At 41.1% G+C, this 24,623-nt stretch overlaps 1 protein-coding gene across 7 annotated transcripts in view; it reads left to right on the top strand.

Annotated features, from left to right (window-relative positions):
- Positions 1 to 24,623, top strand: part of IL21R (interleukin 21 receptor) — a 52,401-nt gene that overhangs the window by 818 nt on the left and 26,960 nt on the right. Inside the window, exon 1 of one of the 7 annotated variants that reach the window (XM_055232678.2) lies at positions 24,189 to 24,411. The exons of 4 other annotated variants lie outside the window; for them this stretch is intronic. In XM_055232678.2, coding sequence (XP_055088653.1) covers positions 24,204 to 24,411 — 208 coding nt within the window. In that variant the 5' untranslated portion in view covers positions 24,189 to 24,203. Of the gene's footprint in view, positions 1 to 24,188; positions 24,412 to 24,623 lie in introns of those variants that run through there. 2 more of the 7 variants (XM_063612805.1, XM_055232681.2) reach the window with 2 other exon arrangements.

Genomic DNA, 24,623 nt, shown 5'->3' with positions numbered 1-24,623 from the left:
GGAATGACGTCTCTGCTCAGTGATGGCAGAAGACCAGGTGCGGGACATTCAAAGCCAGGAGGCTGCTTCTAGGAGGACATCTGTGATTCCCTGGGGGGAGAGTGGGGCTTTCAGAAGCACATGGTGGAGTGGGGGAAAACCTGCCAGGTCAAAACCCGGCCATGCGCCTTCCTCACTTGGTGAACTTGGGCAAGTCTCTCTGCTTCTAGCCTCGAGAAGCCATGGTTTTCTCATCTATGAAATGGGGACCAAGGTACCTCCATCCTTGTGGAGCTAGTTGTGGGGACCTCAGGGCAGAACAGGGTGAAAGCTGTGCTCCTAACTGGCCCTTTTCCTTTGAGGAAGAGAGTTTGTGGCATGAGAAGCTTTGAGCCCATGGAGAAGGGCCCAACTCCAAGAGTGACAGAGGGTGAGGGACACACTCAGGCTGCTGTGGTCCTGCCTGGCCACCCACCTGGCTCTGGTCCCCCAGTGCCAACTCACCATGTTGTAGGCACTTAAGGGTCTCCCATAGTCCTCAACAGGTGAAGCGGGAAGCCTCATTCAGCCCATTTCACAGATGACAAGAGTGAGGCTTAGTGGGGACAACCTTGCCCCAGGTTAACTGTGACCAGATGACATGGAGCTGGGATTGGATGCCAGTCTGTAGGACAAAGCCACCACCTGCTAGATAGAATAACATGAAAACAAGACTTGTGGTCCTGGGTAGTTTCTGAGAAGCAGCATTGGATGGGGATGGTTGAGTATTCATTCCCACGGGGATGGGCAACCCCCAGAGGAGAGGCCCTGCTCACTTGCTCCCCACTGTGGGCTCAGTGATGCCCCTGTCCTGCCAGCTCCTCTGCCAGGAGGGTGTCCGGATCCTTACTCAGTCCCGCAGTGGAGGTAGCTAAGAGCCCTTGTGATAGGAGGTGGCAGAATCCAGGACCAGGAGAGGTGGGGAGAGCAAGGCAAAGACAGCTCTGAGCTCAGACTGCAGGCTCCCACTGCCCAGCAATCCTGGCTTCAGGCCAGGAGAAGAAACTGAGAGGTGGGGGTTAGAGCCAGTAAGGGGCTTGTGGGCAGTAGAGTAGGGGGTGGATACCGGAGGAGGAGGCCCATTCAAGAGAAAGCCAGCCACCAGAAGTTCTGGGAGGAACCCACCTCTTTGTAGCATCAGGACAACCTGGGTGCCTGATAAATAAATGAATGAAAGGAACGGGGTATCCATTCCTTTCACGGCCAGAGAGGGAAGCTAGTGCCTTCAGCATCCTCACAGGCAGGCACAGGGGCCTTCTCCACATAACTAGGAAGGGATGCCCATGGTTAGATGGGGGCACTGGAACTGGCTTCCCAGCATACCACCCCTTGTGACTTTGAGCTGTGGAACTGGCCAGACCTGGGTTCAAGTCCCAGCTCCACTGCTTAGTACCTGTGTGACCTTGAGGAAGCCACTTAACCTCTCTGCAGCTCAGTTGCTGCATCTGTAAGAGTGGGAATAGGAATAAGAATGCCTGTCTTAGGTCTGTGGTGAGGATTTACTCACCCTATTCTTTATTGAACATCTACCATGGCCCAGGCACCTCCCTAGGTCCTGAAGCTCTGGGGTACACAGAGAGAGCCAGTGTGACGAGGAAGGCAAAAGAGCTGGGCACAAATGGCTCATGAGAAGTGGCCGCTATTATGTTTTACTTTTTTTTTTTTTAATTTTTTTTTGAGACAGAGTCTTGCTCTGCTGCCCAGGCTGGAGTGCAGTGGTGCGATCTCAAGTCACTGCAACCTCCATCCCCCAGGTTCAAGCAATTCTCCTGCCTCAGCCTCCCGAGTAGCTGGGACTACAGGCACCTGCCACCACACCTGGCTAATTTTTGTATTTTTAGTGAAGACGGGGTTTCACCATGTTGGCCAGGCTGGTCTTGAACTCCTGGGCTCAAGTGATCTGCCTGCCTCAGCCTCTCAAAGTGCTGGGATTACAGGCATGAGCCACCGTGACCGGCCTATGTTTTACTTTAAATATGTAAGAGCTGTTTGCTTTTAGCTATGAAAATACAGATAAAAAATAAAATAGCAAATATTATTGGTCATATTGGCATATATGAGACCTCAATAAACGAGAGCTCTTATGATGATTCTGCTTCCCCCCTTTTACAGATGGGGAAACTGAGGTTCAGAGCAGGGTGGGGGTTTTTCTAGGGTCACTCAGGGAACCGTTTAGAAGGGAGCAGTGAAGAGGGGAACAGATGCTTCCTCCAGGAAGAGGGTCTTCTCGCCCTCGCAGTCCCTTCCTCACACGCCCTCCTTCCCTGCCCTCCAGAGCCCCCAGACACGTGAAGGGGAGGGGAGGGGGCAATGGGAGGAACCCACCCCCACCCCTGGCTCACAGGTGCCACCGCCCCCACTCCCTGCCCTGGCCCCAGGCCAAAGGGACTTTTCATGACAGCTCAAATGAGACCTCTGAGTAAACCTGGAACTTCTGAAACGACCTGAGAATATTCCCCGGGCTGGGGGGGCAGGGGCCCCATGGAGGGCCCCCAGCTGCTCAGGACATCTGCATCAGGAATCTAGCCTGCTGGTCTCTGCAGCCCACAGGAAGGATCTGGCCACCACAACCCCCGCCCTGAATTGTCCCCAGGGAGCTGGGGCAAGTGCACCAGCCGGGCTCCCAGCACAGGCCCCTGCCATCCCCCACTGTGTGAACAGGACAAGGCCCTGGGCCTCTCTGGGCCTCCTTTCCCCATCTGCCAAGTGGGCTTGACTACGACGAGGGCTTGCCAACTCTCCCCAGAATGAATCGGTAACACCAGTCCACTTTGGCCAGGGCCAGGGCAGGCTGATGGGGGCTGCTGGGAACTGAGGGGAGAGAGAGGGTGGGTGGCCAGCCCCGCTCCACCTCGTGGCATAGTTCAAAGCCTTCTTTCACTGCTGTACGCGCAACCCCTCCTAGGCTGGAGGAAATGGAGCTGGAGTGAGATCTGGCTGCAGAGGCTGAGCGGTTGCAAGGTTTGGGCAAGGCTGCAGAGGATGGCAGGGCTTGCAGGGAGATAGAGGTTGCACAGGCGGCGGGGGTGGGGAGTGGGGGGTGTGGGTGCTGGGACTGGGACCTCATGCTCCACAGCTAGGAGAGGTTGCACAGGCTGGAAGAAGTGCCAGAAGGGAAAGATTGCTGGAGCTAATAGAGATTTGCTGCCTGGCTAGGAGAGAGAGATAGGCTGAGAGGTCGCACAGCCTCAGAGGTTGCACGAGCTGGGCAGGGGAAGGCCGTTCCTCTCACCTTCATCTTCTACTGATTAAGCTGTAAGCCTGAGGTCCCCAACATACCTGTCTTCAGACACCCATAACCCACCCCTTTCCACTGGTGAAAAAAAAAAAGATGAAAAGCAACTAACACTAACCACACACCTAACACTAACCACACTAACCTGCCTCACACTCCTCATCCAGGCTAAGCCTGCTGCCCCCATTCCACAGATGAGGAAAGCTGAGGCTCAAACAAAGGCAGAGATACAGCCAAGTTCCCACTGTGAGTGAGTGACAGAATCTCCTTTCTGACCCAGGGCCACTGGGCTAGTTCTTCCCCCAGCCTGAGAACTCACTGAGATGAGAACTTGCTGTGTGACCCTGGGCAGCTCACTGTCCTTCTCTGAAAGTTCCTTGTTACTAATCTGATGACATTACTCATGATTATTCACTCTGGGAGCAGAAGGTGTTGCCTGAGGTGGGTTTGGGGGGAGTTTCTGGGGACAGTGAGGAAGCTAATGAGGAAACCAGGACCTCTTAGGGGCTGTCTCAATTTTTAGCCTCATTCATTCATTCATTCACTTAACATTCTTCTTCAGCTACTTATTGGGCACCTACAGGTCCCCTTCTCTGCACTAGGGATACTGTGCTGAACAAAATAGGTCAATTACCCAGCCTCTGGGAGCTCATGCTTCAGTACAGAAACAAGTTACAAAAACATACACAGAGATATTTACAAAACTATTCCTCATATTACACCTGCTATGAAGGAGACAAACTAGGGGATGTGGGGTACAGAGATCTGTGGCATAGACCCAGTTCAGATAGGGTGGATGGCCTCTTTGAAGAGGCAACTTGAAACCTGAGGATGAGAAAGGAAAGAAGCTGGGGGAAAAGCATTCTAGGCAGAGGGAATGGCATGTGCAAAGGCCCTGATGTAGGGAAAAAAGGTTGAAACATTAAAGCTTTTATCCTCGGCCAGGTGCGGTGGCTCATGCCTGTAATCCCAGCATTTTGGGAGGCCGAGGAGGGTGGATCACCTGAGGTCAGGAGTTTGAGATCAGCCTGACCAACATGGTGAAACCCTGTCTCTACTAAAAATACAAAGTTAGCCAAGCTTGGTAGCCTATGCCTGTAATCCCAGCTACTTGGAAGATTGAGGCAGGAGACTCACTTGAACCCAGGAGGCCGAGGTTGCAGTGAGCCAATATCATGCCACTGCACTCCAGTGTGGGTGACAGAGCGAGACTCCATCTCAAAAACAAAACAAAACAAACAACAACAACAAAAAACGTATCCTCACCAAATACATAAGGCTCTCAATCCCCTAAGCTCCAGAAAAAGGGGTCAAAAAGGGTAAGATTTAACTTTGGAGTATACGGTCTACATAGGTCTTAACATTGAGGATAATGTTGGTTCACAATTCATTCCCATAGAAAGCATTCTCTTTCATTTAGTCACTCGTGTAGCAAATGTTTTGAGCACCCATTGTGGGCACTGGTTAGTCACTGGGGATTCAGCAGTAACAAAGAAACACACTATCCCTGCCTAGATGGTGCCCAGAATATAGATGAAAACACCACGAGCTATGTACTACTTGGAGGGTGGACCCCAGAGGAAGGAGTGACTCATGCTCTTTGGAGAAGTCAAAGATTGACAGAGGAGCTGCCATTTGAATGGGATTTTGAAGACTGAGTAGGAGGCTAACAGTCAGTCAAAAAGGGCAGATAGTTTCCGTGGCTAAAACAGCACATGCACAGGTGTGCAAGCCAGGTGAATGGAGCATGTTGGTGAGGCTGTCAGTGGTCTGATGAGCCTGAAGTCCAGTATGAATACTGGGGGCCAGATCCTGAAATGCCTTGAATACCAGACAAGGAATTTGGGGTTTTTCTCTTGTGGACAACAGAGAGCCATGGAATGACATGGTTGGAGTAAGAATGGAGTTGGAGAAACCAGAGCTCTATAGCTATAGCAGGAAGGTCAGAGAGGAGGACCAGCAGGAGAGCAGGTGGGCAGAAGTCCTTGAAGACCCTGGATAACTTTAGGAGTTCTTTCTTCTGTGTTCCCTCTCGGGAAGTCCCTCTGCCTTAACACTTCCTCTTCTGGTGACCTGTTGGCTCCTGTTCCTGGCACCTCTGGGGAGTCCCTCTTCGCCCACCTCATTTCTTTGTGATTCCTATGGGAAATAGGGCCATTTTACTTTTACCACACTCCCCACCTTTCACTTTCAGCCCCATGTCCCCACCTGGGTCACATTGGAGAGAATGGCCGACTTGAGGAACTAGACGGATCCCATTCCTCTATCATGTGACAGAAAAAAGATACAGGGAAACCAAGAACTTGGGTTCTTTCCAGTGTGGGGAGGTTGTAAATAATGCTGCTATGAACATGCTGGTACATGTCTGCTTGTGCACATATGCTTGCATTTCTCTTTGGTTATGTAACTTGGAAATGGAAATGTTGAGTCTCTGCTCAGCAGAAGTTTTCCAAAGAGGTTGTGTCAATTTACACTCTTGCCAGAATATTGAGTAGAGACAGAGAGTTTAGTTACTCTGTATCCTTTCCAGCACTTGGAATTGTTTGTGTTTATTTCTCTCTCTCTCCATATATATATATAAATAAATTATATATATTTATTATATATATTTATATTTTAAATATATATTTATTATATATTTATATTTTAAATAAATATATTTATTATATATATTTATATTTTATAAATATATATATTTATAAATAAATATTTTTGTATTTATATTTTATTATAAATTTACATATATATATATATATATATATATAAAATTCTTTCCCTCTTCCTCTTTCAATTTCTTTTCCATTCGCTTAATGGAAACTTTTGATCAATAAAAAATCTTAATTTTAATGAAGTTTATTTATAAGTCTTTCTTTATGACCAGAACTTTCTATGTGCTGTTTAAGAAGTGTTGCCTGCAATGAAGGGATAAAAATATTATTCTGTGTTTTCTTCTAGATGATTTATTGTTTTACCTTTCACATTTAGGTCTACAGTCTATCTGTAGTTTATTTTTCTGTATGGTATGAGGTAAGGGTCAAGCTTTACTTTTTCCATATGAATATTCAATTAATATACCATCATTTAAGAAAACATCATGCTTTCTCTCCACTGCCTTGCACTGGTGACTTACTGAAAATCAAGTAGTTGAATACATGAGTTTATTTCTACTGTTTCTGTTCTTTTCCATTGGTTAGTTTGTTTTTCCTTGCAACAATGCCATAATTTCTAAATTACTTTATAAATCTTGACATTCTTCTTCAAAATTGTCTAAACTATTTTCAGTCCTTTGCATTTCTATATAAATTTTAGAACTATCTTGTCAATTTCCACCAAAGAAAATCTTGCTGGGGATTTTTTTCTTGAAACTTTGGATTTTACTGAAACTTTAGTTCAATTTGGGGGGGACTAGCATCCTTAAAATATTAAATTTTCCAATCCATGAACATAGTATGTACCACCACTTATTTATGTTTTCTCTAATTTTTCTTAGTAATGTCTTGTAGGTTTCTGTGTAGAAGTCTTGTACATCAACTAGGTACAGTGGCTGATACCTGTAATCCCAGCACTTTGGGAGGCCAAGGTGGCTGGATCTCTTGAGGTCAGGAGTTCAAGACCAGCCTGGCCAATGTGGTGAAACCCTGTCTCCACTAAAAATACAAAAATTAGCTGAGTGTGGTGGTGCAGGCTTGTAATCCCAGCTACTCAGGAGGCTGAGGCAGGAGAACTGCTTGAACCCAGGAGGTGGAGGTTGCAGTGAGCAGAGACTGTGCCTCTAGTGACACAGCTGAGTGACAGAGCAAGACTCCATCTCAAAAAAAAAAAAAATTCTTGTACATCTCTCATTAGATTTCTTCTTGGATATTTGATTTTTTGATGCTGATGTAAATGGCATAATTTTAAAATTTCTTGACTGTTTGTAGTGTACAGAAATATAATGAGTTTTTATACTTTACAACTTTATTAACACTTTTTAAAGCTAAAGTTCCAGATGTGAAAAGAAATAGCTATCAAACCCAGCCCACATCAACTGACCACCAGTTGAGGGCTTCTTGCCTTTCTTCGCTTTTGTAATGTTTATGGATCTTTTCCTCTGCTAATCTAACAAGTGAGGGTATTGTAGTGCAAAGTACAGTGTCCCAGGTTTGGATTTTATTAACCAGTAGATCTTTTTTACCCTTAACAATTTTAGATGTACAGTACAATATTGTAAACTGTATGCACATTGGTTTACAAGAGATCTCTAGAACTTTTTTCTGTTGCATGGGTGAAACTCTATAGCCATTGAAAAACAACTCTTCATTTCTCCCTCCCCCAGTCCCTGGCAATCAGCATTCCACTTTCTGTTTCTATGAGATTGATTACTTTACATACATCATATAAGTGATACAATGCAGTATTTGTTTTTTTGCCATTGGTTTATTTCACTTCCCAGAATGTCCTCAAGAAGCATCCGTGTTGTAACATATAACAGGACTTCCTCCTTTTTAAAGGCTGAATAATATTCCATTATGTATGTACTACATTTTCTTTATCCATTCACCTATCAAAAAATTTAGGTTACTTCCTCAACTTAGCTATTGTAAATAATGCTGCAGAAACAGGAGTGCAAATATCTGTTTGAGATGCTGTTTTTATTTCTTCTAGATACATGTCTGGTGTTTCTATTTTTTTAATTTAAAAAAATCTAAAAAGTTTTGCATCATTTTACAATCCCATTAAAAGTGCACAAGGGTTTCAATTCTCTACATCTTCACCACCACTTGTTCTTTTCTTTTTTTTTATAATGACCATCCTAACAAGTGCAAGATGATATCTCATTGTAGTTTTAATTTGTATTTCCCTGATGAGTAGTGATGTTGAGCAACTTTTCATATGCTTAATGGCCATTTGCTGATCTTCTTTGGGGAAATGTCTGTTAATGTCCTTTGTCCATTTTTTTTTTTTTTTTTTTTTGAGACAGAGTCTTGCTCTGTCACCCAGGCTGGAGTGCAGTGGTATGATCTTGGCTCACTGCAACCTCCGCCTCCCAGGTTCAAGCAATTCTCCTGCCTCAGCCTCCTGAGTAACTGGAATTACAGGTGCCTGCCACTATGCCTGGCTAATTTTTGTATTTGTTAGTAGAGATGGAATTTCACCATGTTGGCCAGGCTGGTCTTGAACTCCTGACCTCAGGTGATTCGCCTGCCTTGGCCTCCCAAAATGCTGGGATTATAGGTGTGAGCCACTGCACCTGGTTGATGTACAAGACTTCTACACAGAAACCTACAAGACATTACTAAGAAAAATTAGAGAAAACATAAATAAGTGGTGGTACATACACTGCTGGCCATTTTTAAATTGAGTTATTTGTTTCTGTGTTGTTATTGAGTTGTAGGAGTTCTTTGTATATTCTAGATATTAACCCCATATCTCTTGTATGGTTTGCAAATATTTTGTCCCATTCCATAGGTTGCCTTTTGATTCCATTGACTATTTCCTCTGCTGAACAGAAGTTTTAAAGTTTGATGTAGTCTCATATGTCTATTTTTACTTTTGTTGCCTGTGCTTTTGTTATCATATACAAGAAATCATTGCCCATTCCAATTTCATGAAGATTTTCCCATACGTTTTCTTCTAGGAGTTTTATAGTTTCAGGTCTTATGTTTAGGTCTTTAATCCATTTTGAGTTAATGTTTGCATATGGAGTAAAATAAGGATCCAACATCATTCTTTTGCATATGGATATTTGGTTCTTCCAGCACTATTTCCTTGAACAAACTTCCTTTTCCCTCTTGTATAGACTTAGTGCCTTTGTAGATAATTTGACTATATACACTAGAGTTTATTTCTGGGCTCTCTATTTTGTTCCGTTGGTCTGTATAGCTATCTTTATGCCAGTACCATACTATATTGATTACTGTAGCTTTTTAATACATTTTGAAATCAGGAAGTGTGAGGCCTCCAGCTTTCTTCTCCTTCTCCTTCTCCTTCTTCTTCTTCTTCTTTTTTTTTTTTTTTTTGAGTGTTCTTCTTTCTCAAGATTATTTTGGCTATTTAGGGTCCCTTGAAATTCCGTATGAATTTTAGGATGAGTTCTTTTTTTATTTCTACAAAAACAGTCATCGAGATTTTGATAGGGTTTATATTAAATTCAGTTTTCTGTGAGTAGTATTGTCATCTTAACAATATTAAGTCTTCCAATCCATGATCATGGGATGTCTTTTCACTTATCTGTGTTCTTTAATTTCCTTCAAAAATATTTTATACAAGTCTTTCTCCTCCTTGGCTAAGTTTATTCCTAAGTACTTTTCTCTTTTTGATGCTATTGTAAATGAAATTTTTTGCCTAAGTTTCTTTTTGGATTGTCCATTGTTAATATAAAAAATGCAACTGACTTTTGAGTGTTGATTTTGTATCCTGCAACTTTGCTTAATGCATGTATTAGTTCTAACCATTTTTTTAAATATTTAGGGTTTCCTACATATAAAATCATGTAATCTGTGAACAGAGATAATTGCATTTCTTCCTTTCCAATTTAGATACCTTTTATTTCTTTTTCTTACCTAATTGCTTGGCTAGAACTTCCAGTTGAAGAGAACTGGCAAGTGTGGGCATCCATGCCTTGTTCCTGATCTTAGAGGAAAAGCTTTCAGTTTTTTACTGTTGAATATATTCACTGTGGGCTTTTTATATATAACCTTTGTTATGTTGAGGTAATTTATTTCTATTTCTAGTTCCTTGAATGTTTTCTTTATCATGAAAGAGTATTGAATTTTTTCAAATACTTTTTCTGCATCAAGTGTGATGACCATGTGATTTTTGTCCTTTGTTCTGTTAATTTCATGTATTACATTTATCTGATTTTTGTAACTATCCTTGAATTCTGCAGATAAATCCTACTTGATCATGGTGTATAGCCTTTTAATGTGTTGTTAAATTTGGTTTGCTAGCATTTTGTTGAGGATTTTTGCATCAGTATTCATCAAGAGTATTGGTCTGTAGTTTTGTTTTCTTGCATCTTTGTCTGGCTTTGGTACTGGGGCCTCCTAAAATGAATTGGGAAGTGTTCCCTTCTGTTCGATTTTTTGGAAGTGTTAGGGATGAATTGGTGTTGATTCTTTAAATATTTGGTAGCATTCTCTAGTGAAGCCATTTGGTCTTGGGCTTTTTTTTTTTTTCTAGGAGGTTTTTGATTACTGATTCAATCTCCTTTCTAGTTTAGGTCTGTTTAGATTTTCTATTTTGTCATGATTCAGTCTGGGTAGGTTGTATATGTCTAGGAATTTATTAATTTATTTGAAGTATGCAACTTGTTGGCATATAATTATTCATAGTAGTCTCTTAGAATCCTTTTTATCTCTGTGTCATAGTTACAATGTCTCCTCTTTCATTTCTGATTTTAGTTCATTTGAGTCTTCTCTCTTTTTTCTTAGTTTAACTAAGGGTTTGTCAATTTTGCTGATTGCTAGAAATACGATAGATTTTTATATTGATCTCATCTTCAGCTTCTTTGTTTAACAATTATTATTCTAATAGTTTATTTGTTGAGTATCATGGACTTTTCTGGTTCCTCAATTCTTAAATAACTTAAACACATAGTTTTCTAATCTTTATAAATTAAAATTTCCTTATTGTTGCCTTATTATGTTCATTAGCACCTCTAGTATAAGATGTTTTTGTTTTTGCCGTGACCTCAGTGAGGAAGTGTTCAATATTTCACAATTAAGGGTAATGTTAGCTATGTATAGTGTGTGTGTGTGTGTGTGTGTGTGTGTAATCATAATTAGATTAAAGAAGGCTCTATTTCTGCTTTCCTGACAGGTTTTAAAAACCATGAATGGGTGTTGCAATTTATTAAATGTGCTTTCTGAACTTATTAAGTGATAATATAAATTTTCTTCTTTATTGAGTTAATGTGGTGAAATTGATTATGGTTTCTAAATGTCATACTAACCTTACATTCCTGAAATAAACCAACATGATAATAATATGTTATCTATTTTTATACATATTATTAAATTTGACTTGTTAATATTTTGTTTCAGATATTTTGTAGATTATTTATGAGAAAGATTGACCTGTAATTCTACTTTCCTTTAATGTCAAGTTATGGTATTAAGACTGCCTTTTATTTCAGACATCAATGAAAGCACTGATGTGTTTGGGATTATGTCTACCATCTTGCTATTTGTTTTCTTTTTTGACCTATCTATTCTTCCTTCTTTGTTCTAGTTTTTAGAAAATCAAGTTTTAAAAATTATTATTCCATTTTTCCTATTAGTTTGTTCATTGTACTTTCTTTTACAATTCTTTTTGTGCTTATCTTAGAGATTACAACATGCATACTTATTATTATTGGGATCTACCTAATATGAATTCTTCCAAAAGTTCATGGAAAATTCAAATTATGAAAAAACTATGCATGAAGTTCAAACTTTTTTCTGCACCAAAATAAACTTGTACTAACTTGCTATAACATGTCTGAACAGGATCTAGTTTGAGGCACTAAGACGGATAAGGCGTCTGTTTGCAAAAAAGCCCCTATCATTGCAACATGAATTCTGCTAAAATTGAAGCAGGAACAAGCATCAAATTTATGGTGCAACTAGGGTAGAAGAATGGCGAAATAAATGATGAAGATAAAGCCCTCCGTGGCCGATCATCCACATCAATTTGTTAGGAAAAAATTCATCTTGTTCATGCCCTAATTGAAGAGGACCAACGATTAACAGCCCAAACAATAGCCAACACCATAGACATCTCAATTAGTTCGGGTTACACAATTCTGACCAAAAAATTAAAGTTGAGCAAACTTTCCACTTACTGGGTGCCAAACCACTGTGCCCAGATCAGCTGCAGACAACAGCAGAAACTTCCATGCAAATTTTAAACTAATGGGATCAAGATTCAGAAGCATTTCCTCACATAATTGTAACAGGAGATTAAACATGGCTTTACCAGTTCATCCTGAAGACAAAGCAGTGGCTCCAAAGAGGTAAATGAGGTTCAGTCAAGGCAAAAGCAGACTGGTCAAGAAAAGCAAAGGTCATGGCAACAGGTTTTTGGGATGCTTAAGGCATTTTGCTTGTTGACCTTCCGGACAGCCAAAGAATGATAACATCTGCTTATCATGAGAGTGTTTTGGGGAAATTAGCCAAAGCTTTAGCAGAAAAATGCGCAGGAAAGCTTCACCAGAGAGTCCTCCACCATAGCAATGCCCCTGCTCATTCTTCTCATCAAATAAGGGCAATTTTACAGTTTCCATGAGAAATCAGGCATCCACCTTAAAGTCCTGTTTGGTACCTTCTGACTTCTTTTTGTCTCCTAACCTTCAGCAATCTTTAACGGTCACCCATTTTTCTTTAGTTAATAATGTAAAAAAGCCTGCATTGATACGGTTACATTCCCAGCATCCCCCAGTTCTTTGGAGATGGACTATGTGCCTGGTATCATCACTTACAAAAGTGCCTTGACCTTGACTGAATTTCTGTTGAGAAATAAAGTTTATTTTTAAATTGTTATCTTTAGTTCCATGTTTCCATGAGCTTTTTGAAGTCCTCTTGTACAATTTGAAGTTCTCTTGTACAAAGTCCTCTTTAACTTTATTCACCTCTTCTTACCTTTGGGGTTTCATGGTCACGTATTTTAATTCTGCATATAGTTTACATCTTTAGTATGTTAAGAAATTAAAAATCATAGTAATTCACTTATTTATTTATTTATTTTGAGACAGAGTCTCACTTTCTCACCCAGGCTGGAGTCTCACTTTCTCACTCAGGCTGGAGATGCAGCTCACTGCAAGCTCCATCTTCTGGATTCAAGTGATTCTCCTGCCTCTGCCTCCCTAGTAGCCTGCACTACAGGTGTGTGCCACCACACCCGGCTAATTTTTTGTATTTTTAGTAGAGACTGGGTTTTGCCATGTTGTCCAGGCTGATCTCGAACTCCTGACCTCAGGTGATCCACCCACCTGGGCCTCCCAGAGCGCTGGGATTACAGGCGTGAACCACCGCGCCCGGCCTAATTCATATATTTAGCATTGTTTCTGTTGCTCTTCATTTCACCCTACAGTACCTTGCCTCCCATCTGGGATTATTTTTCTTTTACCTGAAAAATTCACTGTTGTATATCTCTTGATGCAGGTCTATCAGCGACAAAATCTCTTGCTTATTTTTGTCTGAAAAAAAAAATCCTTATTTTGCCTTCATTTTCAAAAATCTGTATTTCAGATGTAATTCACAAAACTGAAAATGTACTCTTAAGATGTGCAATTCAACGAAGTTGTGCAGCCATCACCACTAACTCTATATTTTCATCACTCCAAAAACAAACCTACACCCATTGCTGTTACTTTCTATCCCCCGGCCCCTCAGACTCAGCTCCTGGCAACCACTAACCTGCTTTCTGTCTCTATGGATCTGCCAATGCTGGACATTTCATACATATGGAGTCATACAGTATGAGGCCTTTTGTGTCTGGTGTCTTTACTTTGGCATGAATTTTTAAAGTTCATCCATTTTGTAGCACGTATCAGTAGTTCATTCCCTTATATGGCTAAATAATATTCTACTGCATGGATATACTACATTTCTTTATCCATTCACCAGCTGATAGAAATTTTGCTTGTTTCCAGTTTTTTGGTATTATGAATAATGTTGCTGTGAACATTTGTGTACAACGGTTTGTAAATTTCTTTCTGGACATATATCCGCAATTGTTTTCTTTCCTTTTTCTTTCTTATTTTTTTTTTTTTTTTTTTTTTTTTTGAGACAGGATCACACTCTGTCACCCAGGCTGGAGTGCAATGGTGTGAAAACAGCTCACTGTAGCCTCAAACTCTTGGGCTCAAGTGATCCTCCCACCTTAGCCTCCTGAGTAGCTGGGGCCACAGGTGCATGCCACCATGCCCAGAAAATGTTTTAATTTTAATTTTTGTAGAGATGAGGTCTTGCCATGTTACCCAGGCTAGTCTCAAACTCCTGGGCTCAAGCAACCCTCCCACCTCGGCCTCCCAGTATGCTGGGATTACAGGCACGAGCTACTGCATCTGGTCAATTCTTTTCACTATATACTTAGGTGTGAAGTTTCTTGGTCATATGGAAACAGTCACACATTGCTTAAAGACGAGGACACATTCTGAGAAATGTGTCATTAGGTAATTTTGTCATTGTGTGAACGTCATAGAGTATACTTACACAAACCTAGATGGTATAGCCTACTACACACCTAGGCTGTATCTTACAGCCTATTGCAAATTGGCTACAAACTTGCACAGCATGATACGGCACTGAATACTGTAGGCAATTGTAACACAATTGTAAGTATTCGTGTATCTAAACATAGAAAAGGTACAGTGAAAACATGATATAAAATATGAAAAAATGGCACACCTGTGTAGGGCACTTACCATGAATGGAGTTTGCAGGATTTGAAGTTGCTCTGGATGTCAGTGAATAAGTGCTGAGGGAAGGTGAAGTCCCAGGACATTGCTGTACACTCCTGTAAACTTTATCAACACTGAACTCTTAGGCTTCTCTAAATTTATTTGAATTTTTAAAATAATAAATTAACTTTAGCTTACTGTAACATTTTTCCTTTATTTTATTTTATTTTGTGAGACTGAGTCTCACTCCATCACCCAGGCTGGATTGCAGTGTCGCGATCTATGCTCACTGCAACCTCCGCCTCCCAGGTTCAGGCAAATCTCCTGCCTCAGCCTCCCAAGTAGCTGGGACTACAGGCGTGCGCCACCACGCTCAGCTAATTTTTTGTATTTTTAGTAGAGACGGGGTTTCACCATGTTAGCCAGGATAGTCTTGATCTCCTGACCTCGTGATCTGCCCGCCTTGGCCACCCAAAGTGCTGGGATTAGAGGCGTGAGCCACTGCGCCCGGCCAACATTTTTCCTTTATAAACATTTTAGCTTTTAAAAACTTTTTGAATAACACTTTTGTAATAACAGTTATCTTATTGTAATAACACTTAAGTGTTTTCGTGCACTCTTGTACTAACACTTAAGACACAAACACATTGTACAGCTATACAAAATATTTTTTCTTGATATTCTTATTCTAAAAGCCTTTTTATGTATTATATTTTTAAATTTTTTTTTTTTTTTTTACTTTTTAAATTTTTTTTTGTTAAAACCTAAGACATGCCAGGCATGGTGGCTCATGCCTGTAATCCCAGAACTTTGGGAGGCCAAGGACGGCAGATCACCTGCAATCAGGAATTCGAGACCAGCCTGGTCAACATGGTGAAACCCCATCTGTACTAAAAATACAAAATTAGGCCGGGCATGGTGGCTCACGCCTGTAATCCCAGCACTTTGGGAGGCCGAGACGGGCGGATCACGCGGTCAGGAAATCCAGACCATCTTGGCTAACATGGTGAAACCCCGTTTCTACTAAAAATACAAAAAAAATTAGCCAGGAGTGTTGGCAGGCGCCTGTAGTCCCAGCTACTCGGGAGGCTGAGGCAGCAGAATGGCGTGAACCCAGGAGGCGGAGGTTGCAGTGAGCCAAGATCGCGCCACTGCACTCCAACCTGGGGGACACAGCGAGACTCTGTCTCAAAAAAAAAAAAAAAAAAAAAAAAAAAAAATTAGCCAAGCATGGTGGTGGGCGCCTGTAATCCCAGCTACTTGGGAAGCTGAGGCAGGAGAATCGCTTGAACCCAGGAAAACCGAGACCACGCCATTGCACTCCAGCCTGGGCAACAAGAGCAAAACTCCATCTCAAAAAAACCCAGAAAACAAAAAAACAAAAAATCTAAGACACAAGCAGACACAATAGCCTAGGCCTACCCAGGGTCAAGATCATCAATGTGACTGTCTTCCACCTCCATATTTTGTCCCACTGGAAGGTCTTCAGTGGCAAAAACACACATGGAGCTGGCATCTTCTATGGTAATGATGCCTTCTTCTGGAATCCATCCTGAAGGACCTGCCTGAGGCTGTTTTACAGTTAACATTTTTGTTTGTTTTTAAGAGTCTTGCTCTGTCACCCAGGCTGGAGTGCAGCGGTGCGATTTTGGCTCACTGCAGCCTCCGCCTCCTGGGTTCATGTGATTCTTGTACCTCAGTCTCACGAATAGCTGGAATTACAAGCACACACCACCGTGCCTGGCTAATTTTTGTATTTTTAATAGAGACGGGGTTTCACCATGTTGGCCAGGCTGGTTTCCAACTCCTGACCTCAAGTGATCTGCCTGCCTCAGCCTCCCAAAGTGCTGGGATTACAGGCGTGAGCCACTGTGCCCATCCAACATTTTTTTAAAAATAAGTACAAGGAGTACACCCTAAAATAGCGATTTAAGATATAGTATAGTAAATACATACACCAGTAACATAGTTTATTATTATTATTATCAAGCATTATGTGCAATACATAATTGTATATGCTATCCTTTTTTTTGTTTTTCTGTTTTTTGTTTTTTTTTTGAGATGGAGTCTTGCTCTGTTGTCCAGGTTGGAGTGCGGTGGTGCGATCTTGGCTCACTGCTACCTCTGCCTCCCCATTCAAGTGATTCTCCTGCCTCAGCCTCCTGAGTAGCTGGGACTACAGGCATGTGTCACCACGCCTGGCTAATTTTTTTGTATTTTTAGTTGAAACGGGGTTTCACCATGTTTGTCACACTGGTCTCGAACTCCTGACCTCAAATGATCTGCCTGCCTCAGCCTCCAAAAGTGCTGGGATTACAGGCGTGAGCCACTGCACCTAGCCCTGCATATGCTATACTTTTATATGACTGGCAGTGCAGTAAATTTGTTTCCACCAGCATCATCACAAGCCCATGAGTAAAGTGTTGTGTTATGACATCACTAGACAATAGGAATTATTCACCTTCATTATAGGCCTATGGGCCCGCCTATGTATATGTAATCTGTCATTGACTGAAATGTCATTATGCAGCACATGACTGTATTTAACATTTTGAGAAACTGCAAAACTGTTTTCCACAGTGGCTGCACCATTTTACATTTTCACCCTCTTCCCTCTCATTCACATTTGTGATTGATTATTATTATTACCATCCTAATGCATGTGAAGTGGTATCTCATTATGTTCTTGATTTGCATCTCTCTAGAGAGTAATGTCAATGGCCACCTTTTCATGTGTTTGTTGTTTGGATATCTTCTTTGAAGAAATGTCTATTCAAATCTCTTGCCCATTTTAAATTTTAATTCTTATCTTTTAGATCTTGAGTTGCAACAGTTCTTTATATATTCTAAATACCAGACCTTTAACAAATACATGATTTGCAAATACTTTTTTCCCATGCTGTATGTTATAGTTTTACTTTCTTGATAGTATCTTTTGAAGCACAAACATTTTCAATTTTGATACAGTTTAATAGATCTATTTTTTCTTTGTTTACTTATGCTTTTATGTCATATTTAAGAAACTATTATTGTCTCATACAAGGTCATGAAGATTTAAACCTAGGTTTTATTCTAAGAGTTTAATAGTTTTACATCTAGTCTTTAATCTATTTTGAGTAAATTTTTATATATGGTGTGAAGTAGAAATCTAGCTTCATTGTATTGCATTGTGGATATCCACTTGTGCAGTACCATTTGCTTTAAAGACTATTTTTTCCCCCCATTGAATTGTTTTGGCACCCTCATCAAGAATCAGTTAAACATAAATGTATGCACTTATTTCTGAACTCTCAGTTCAATCCCATTGATCTATATGTACGTCTATGTGTCAGTACCACAGTGTTGATAAGTGTAGCTTTGTAGTAAGCTTTGAAATAAGGAAGTTTGACTCCTCCAACTGTGTTCTTTCTCAAAATCTCTTTGGCTATTCTAGTCCCTTACATTTCCCTATAAATTTTAGGACTAGTTTGTCAATTTCTGCAAAAAAAAAAAAAAAAAAAAAGAGCCAGCTGGGATTTTTATAGAGATTACTTTGAATCTGTAAATCAATTTGAGGTGTCATCTTGATAACATTGTTTTCCAATCTATGAACATGGTATATCCTCCATTTATTTAGGTTTTCTATAATTTATTTCAATAACATTTGTAGGTTTTATTGCACAAGTCTCACACTATTAAACGAATTCATCTCATGTTAACATAACTAATGAATTTTGTTAAATTTACTTTAACCATTTTATTCTGTTTTGTATTATTGTAAATGAAATCACTTTCTTAATTTCATCTTCAGATTATTTATTGCCAGTGTGTATAAAATAACATTATTTGTGTCTATTGATCTTATATTCTACAACTAGGCTAAATTTGTTTATTAGCTCTAATTGGTTTTTGTTTTAGGTGTAAATTCCTTTAGTTTTGTATATACAAGATCATACTATCTGCAAAGAGAAATGGCTTACTTCTTCCTTTCCAATCTGAATGTCTTTTATTTCTTTTCCTTACCTAATTGCCTTGGCTAGAACCTCTAGTAAAATGTTTTATAAAAGTCACAAGAGTGGACATACTTGTCTTGTTCGTGATCTTAGGAGCAAAGCTTTCATTTCTTTACCATTAAGTATGATGTTAACTGTGATATTTTTATAGCTCTCCATATCATATTGACCTCGCCTTTATTTTTTATTTATTTATTTTTTTTTTATTTTTATTTTTTGAGACGGAGTCTCGCTCTGTCGCCCAGGCTGGAGTGCAGTGGCGCAATCTCGGCTCACTGTAAGCTCCGCCTCCCGGGTTCACGCCATTCTCCTGCCTCAGCCTCTCCGAGTAGCTGGGACTACAGGTGCCCGCCACCACGCCCGGCTAATTTTTTGTATTTTTTTAGTAGAGACGGGGTTTCACCGTGGTCTCGATCTCCTGACCTCGTGATCCGCCCGCCTCGGCCTCCCAAAGTGCTGGGATTACAAGCGTGAGCCACCGCGCCCGGCCTCGCCTTTATTTTTTAAGAGATTTTTTTTCTGGATATAAAATTCTAAGTTGGCTTTTGAAATTTCAGCACTGAAAGAAGTTGTTCCATTGTCTGCTGTCTTCCATCATTTTGTTAAAAAGTCAGCTGCCAGTCTTATTGTTTCTTCCTTGAAGGTGAAGTGTCTTTTTTTTCTGCATACTGCATATCTTTGTCTTTTATTTTTTAAAATAGTTTTTCTATGATATGCCTAGATGTGGTTTTCTTTGTATTTATCCTATTTGTGGTTTGTAGAGCTATTTAAATTTGTGGCTTAATGTCTTCTGTTAGTTTGGAAAAAAATTTTAAGATCACTGCTATTGCTTCTAACTTGTTTTCTCTCTCTTCTGTTTCTTAATTGCAAATGCATGTATGTTAGATCTTTTCACAATGTCTTCTATGTCTCTTTTGCTCTTTTCTGCATTTTTGAACTTTTTTTCTCTGCATGCTTCAATCTTGGTATTTTCTATTGACCAATCTTCCAGTTTACTAATCCTCTCTTCTGATGTTGCTAGTATGTTGCCAAATCCATCTCTTCAGTTCTTATAAACTTCAGTTATTATATTTTTCAGTTCTAGGATTTCTACTTTTTAAATAGGTTCCAAATTTCTGGTAGAATTTTTGAACACATTAATCATAGTTATTTTAAATCATATCTGATAATGTCATTTTCCAATTCACCTATGTAACTGTTTCTATTGTCTATTTTATCTTCATTGTTGATCATTTGATACTGTTTTCTGCTTTACCTTGTAATTTTAACTGAATGTTGGACATTATGTATAAAAAGTATAGAGGCTTTGGATGAAGCTAACTTTTTCTAGATCGGTTTAAATTTTCTTCTAACAGACATATAGCATATAAGCAGATTACACCTTGGTGCAGTCAAGAATGAACTATTTCTAATTTTTCCTTATTCCCAAGGAATAGTATTTTCTAAATAGCTGGTTACTCACCAGGGCCCATCTTTTTTTTTTGCCAGGTCCTGAACTCTAATTCTTCCCTCAGCTTGTAAAACTGTGAAAATTCCTTCTTAGTTTTCCCACCTATTAGCAGGTGTTTTTTGCTAAATTTCTTGGCATGCTACTTATTTTCAGTTACTTGGCACATGATTTGAGGGGAAATTGCATGCAGAATTTCAATGCATTTTTCCTCTCTTAAGTACTATATAGCTTGGCACTCTCTTGTGCAGTTTTTTTTCTGCTTAGTAGTTGCCCTCAGTGGGAGGATTAGTCTGACAACAGCTACTTCATTATAGCCAGAAGTGGCAGTCCTCATCCATATTTTATTTTACAAAACTAAGTCTCACTTACATTTAAAATGTTATGAAATAGTTTGAACATACAAAAGGGCATAAAATATAATCAACACCCATGGTAGCTTCACCAAGCTTTACCAAACTGTTGAGACCCTTGAACATTCCTCCTTCTCACACCCCCTCCTTTTCCACACTATTCAAAATTTGATGTTATTATCCCCGTGAATTTTTAAATATTTTTGTGATGGTTATGCTCACCTAAACAATATATAGGATGATTTTTTATGGTTTTCAGTGTGGTGTCGATGGTGTTATTATGCCTATGCTGTTCTCTAACTTCCTTTTTTCACTCCAAATTTTGTTTGTGAGAGTCATTCACTTTGTTGTGTGTGGCTGTAAATGATTCATGTTTACACTGAGTGACAATATTGTGATTTATTTTTTCACTCTCCTGATGGCTATTTAGATTGTTTCCAATTTTTCACTATTAAAATCAATGCTGCTATAGACATGCAGGAAGAATTTCTTTGCCAATTTACATAAGAGTGAAGTTACTGGGTTTTAGGTAGGGCTTGTGTTTGCTTTTATTAGGTCATGCCAAACTTTTTACCAGACCAGTTGTAATAATTTACATTTCCTCTGGCTATAAATGAATTCCTGTTATGTCATATCCTGAGCAACATGTGATGTCATCAGACTTTTAGTTTTTGCAGATCTGACAAAATTAAAATAGTATGTCATTGTGGTTTTTCTTTTCTTTTCTTTTCTTTTTTTTTTTTTGAGATGGAGTCTTGCTCTGTCACTCAGGCTGGTGTGCAGTGGCGTGATCTTGGCTCACTGCAACCTCCACCTCCCGGGTTCAAGCGATTCTCCTGCCTCAGCCTCCAGAGTAGCTGGGATTACAGGTGTCCACCACCACGCCTGGCTAATTTTTGTATTTTTAGTAGAGATGGGTTTCACTGTGTTGGCCAGGCTGGTCTTGAACTCCTGTCCTCAGGTGATCCACCCACCTCGGCCTCCCAAAGTATTGGGATTACAGGCATGAGCCACCACGTTGACCATGAAGTTAAGCACCTTATATTCTCCATAGCACTCACTTCAATCTAATTTCCTGCCCCAAGCTTCTCCATTTCCCCAGAATCTCCTGAAATTTGGTCAACTTTTAGTGTGAATTACAGCAACTCCAGGAAACATTTCTCAGCACTGAAACTGATGGGTAAACGCACCTACAGGACTTCAAATTCCGTGACGCTTTTAATGCTCATGACAAACCTGCAGCAAAGATTGATGACCTCCATTTTATAGATGAGAAAACAGAGAATCAGAGGGGTTAGAGTACTTGCCCAAAGACACACAGCTGGGACCTGGCACACTTCATCTCAGGTGCACTTCACTCCTCCGTAGGAGACTGCAGAGGCTGGCTGCTGCAGTGGTGTGTCAGGCCATTCTTGCATTGCCATGAAGCAATACCTGAGACTGGGTAATTTATAAAGAAAAGAGGTTTAATTGGCTCATGGTACTGCAGGCTGTACAAGCGTGCTGCCAGCATCTGCTTGGCTTCTGGTAAGGAGGCCCTCAGGGAGCCTTTACTCAAGGCTGAAGGTGAAGCAGGAGCAGACACATCACATAGCGAGAGCTGGAGCAAAAGAGAAGGGAGAGGCACCACACACTTCTAAACAACTAGATCTCAGGTGAACTCACTCATCACCAAGTGGATGGCGCTAAGCCATCATGAGAAATCTGCCCCCATGAACCAATCACCTCCCACCAGGCCCACCTCCAACATCGGGGATGACATTTCAACATGAGATTTGGGTGGGACAAATATCCAAACCATATCAAGGGGCTCCTGTAGCAGGAAGCCTCCTAAGACACCTTCTGTCCTTGCAGGAAACACACATGGTGGCCCGATCTGTATCTGAGGATAAGGTGCTGTTGCCCTCAGGGGTCAGCCTGCGTGCAAAGACCCAAAAGGGGATGGATTTGGGGCAGAGAAGGCAGTGGAATTAGGGTAGGCCCCACTTGGTGCTGTGGGAGCATGAGGAGGGAGTGATGGAGAAAGTCTGTGTTTTTAAGCTGATGTTTCCCAGAAGTGAGCAGTTTATTTTAAACAGTGTTAAATATCCCTGGATCCCCTAGTGAAAGCGTTAGGCCCTTTCATCACTTACCCTGCTGATGGAGGAGGCAAGACTCTTGATTTGGTGCTATCGCGTCTTAAACACTACTGTCTCTTTTTTTTTTTTTTTTTGGAGACAAAGTATCTTGCTCTGTTGCCCAGGCTGGAGTACAGTAGTGTAATCTCTGCTGACTGCAACCTCTGCCTCTTCCTGGGTTCAAGCAACTCTCCTGTCTCAGCCTCCCGAGTAGCTGGGATTATAGGCACACACCATCACGCCTGGCTAATTTTTGTATTTTTAGTAGAGATGGGGTTTCGCCGTGTTGGCTAGGCTGGTCTCGAACTCCTGACCTCAAATGATCCTCCCACCTCAGCCTCCCAAAGTGCTGGGATTACAGGCATGAGCCAGTGTGCCCCGCCTCCCTTTCTTAACTTTAAACAAAGACAAATCACATCTCCAGCTTCTAGGACTCTCAGGCAGGCAGTAGCATCTCACTAAAATTCAATTACTGCCTTTGTTTTTCTTGTATTTAGTTTTTATGTTTTATTGTATTTAGTTTTACGGTAAGTTGATTGTTTTGTTCAAGGAACACTTATATAATATCTACTATATGCCAGGTACTGTTCTAAATGCTTTATAAATGTTGACTAGTTTAATTCTCCCAAAGACCTATGAGGCAGGTGCTGTGATTATCGTTACTCCCATTTTACGGATGAGGCCCAGAAAGGTTAAGCAAACTGCCCTAGGCCACAAAGCCTGTAAGTGGCAGAGCTGGGATTTGAACTGAGACCGGCTAGCTCCATAGTCTGTGTCTTAACCAGCATGGCACACACTGCCTATTTCATGCCAGTTATCTGCTGATGATCATGATATAATATTTTTGAGACATGTTTATTGGAGTAAAAAATAGGAGGCAAGGTAAAGATCAATAGTAAGTGGATAATTAATAGTAGCACCAGTGAAAACCTCAAACGCAATAGGCCAGTGGCAGGAATTCTGCAACACTCCAGTGTGGCTGCAGGGATACAGCAAGTGGACCATGAAAGTTGAGTTGAGAGGATGGGAGGGGAAAGGTGTTGGAGGGGAGGAGTCTGCTCCGGCAGAGGCAGAGATGCATGATGAAGCCTGGGCTGCCAGGGAGACGATGAGTAATTCAGGGCAGTCAGCCAGTAATGGCAGGAAACCCATGCACTGGTGCAGCACTTCACAGTCCATGAAGCACTACCACATCTGCTTTCTCACAGCCTCTTCTTCACTGCCAGGTGCAGTGAGTATTGTCCCCATTTCAGAGATGGTAACTGAGTTCAGAGAGTAAAGGAGCCAGAGAACAGCTACTATTTGCTCCGAGATCTTCTGGCTTCAAATTCTGAGCCCTTTTCTCTACTCCACTGTGTCAGGGATCTTTGGTGGCGAGTGACAGAAATAGAATTCAACATGATTGAGCAACATAGGTGGTTTTTGGTTCATGGAAATGAGAAGTCCACAGGGTGGACATCAGATATGGCTGGATCCAGGACCTCACATGATGCCATGGGGATTCCTGACTTGTATTTCTCAGTATGGCTGTCATTTTCAAGGAGGCTGTCTCTAAGAGGTGACAAAGATGGCTACAAGCTCTGAGAAGATACCAAAAAAAGTATCAGTTTTCTAGAGTTCTAGAAAAAAAATCTCAGGACTGCTTTCACTGGCCTTGCCTGGGTTGACATCCATCCCTGATGCAATCACTGTGGTCAGACAGATGGGGTGTTTTGATTGGCCAAGCCTGGGTCAGGAGCCCACTTTGTGGAGCATGGGGTGGAGTCAGCCTCAGGCAAACCACTAGAGGCAGCTCAGATAGAGCAGCTCTTTGGGAAGAGACGCCGGGCAGGCAGAAGCAGCAGGGTACCCCCTCCGCATCCCTAGGGCTCTGTGATGTAGGCAGAGGTAAGAAATTAGGAGGGATGAGGAGTTTTTTGTTTGTCTGTTTGTTTTTTTAAAGACAGAGTCTCATTCTTTCATTCAGGATGGAGTGCAATAGTGCAATCATGGCTCACTGCAGCCTGGACCTCCTGCACTCAAGCGATCCTCCTTCCTCAGCCTCCCGAATAGCTGGGACCACAGGCACGCAGCACCCGGCTAACTTATTATTTTTACTT

This window comes from Symphalangus syndactylus, chromosome 11 (genome assembly GCF_028878055.3).
Source record: "Symphalangus syndactylus isolate Jambi chromosome 11, NHGRI_mSymSyn1-v2.1_pri, whole genome shotgun sequence".
Lineage (NCBI taxonomy): Eukaryota > Metazoa > Chordata > Mammalia > Primates > Hylobatidae > Symphalangus > Symphalangus syndactylus.
This window is presented reverse-complemented; position numbering and strand designations above follow the sequence as displayed.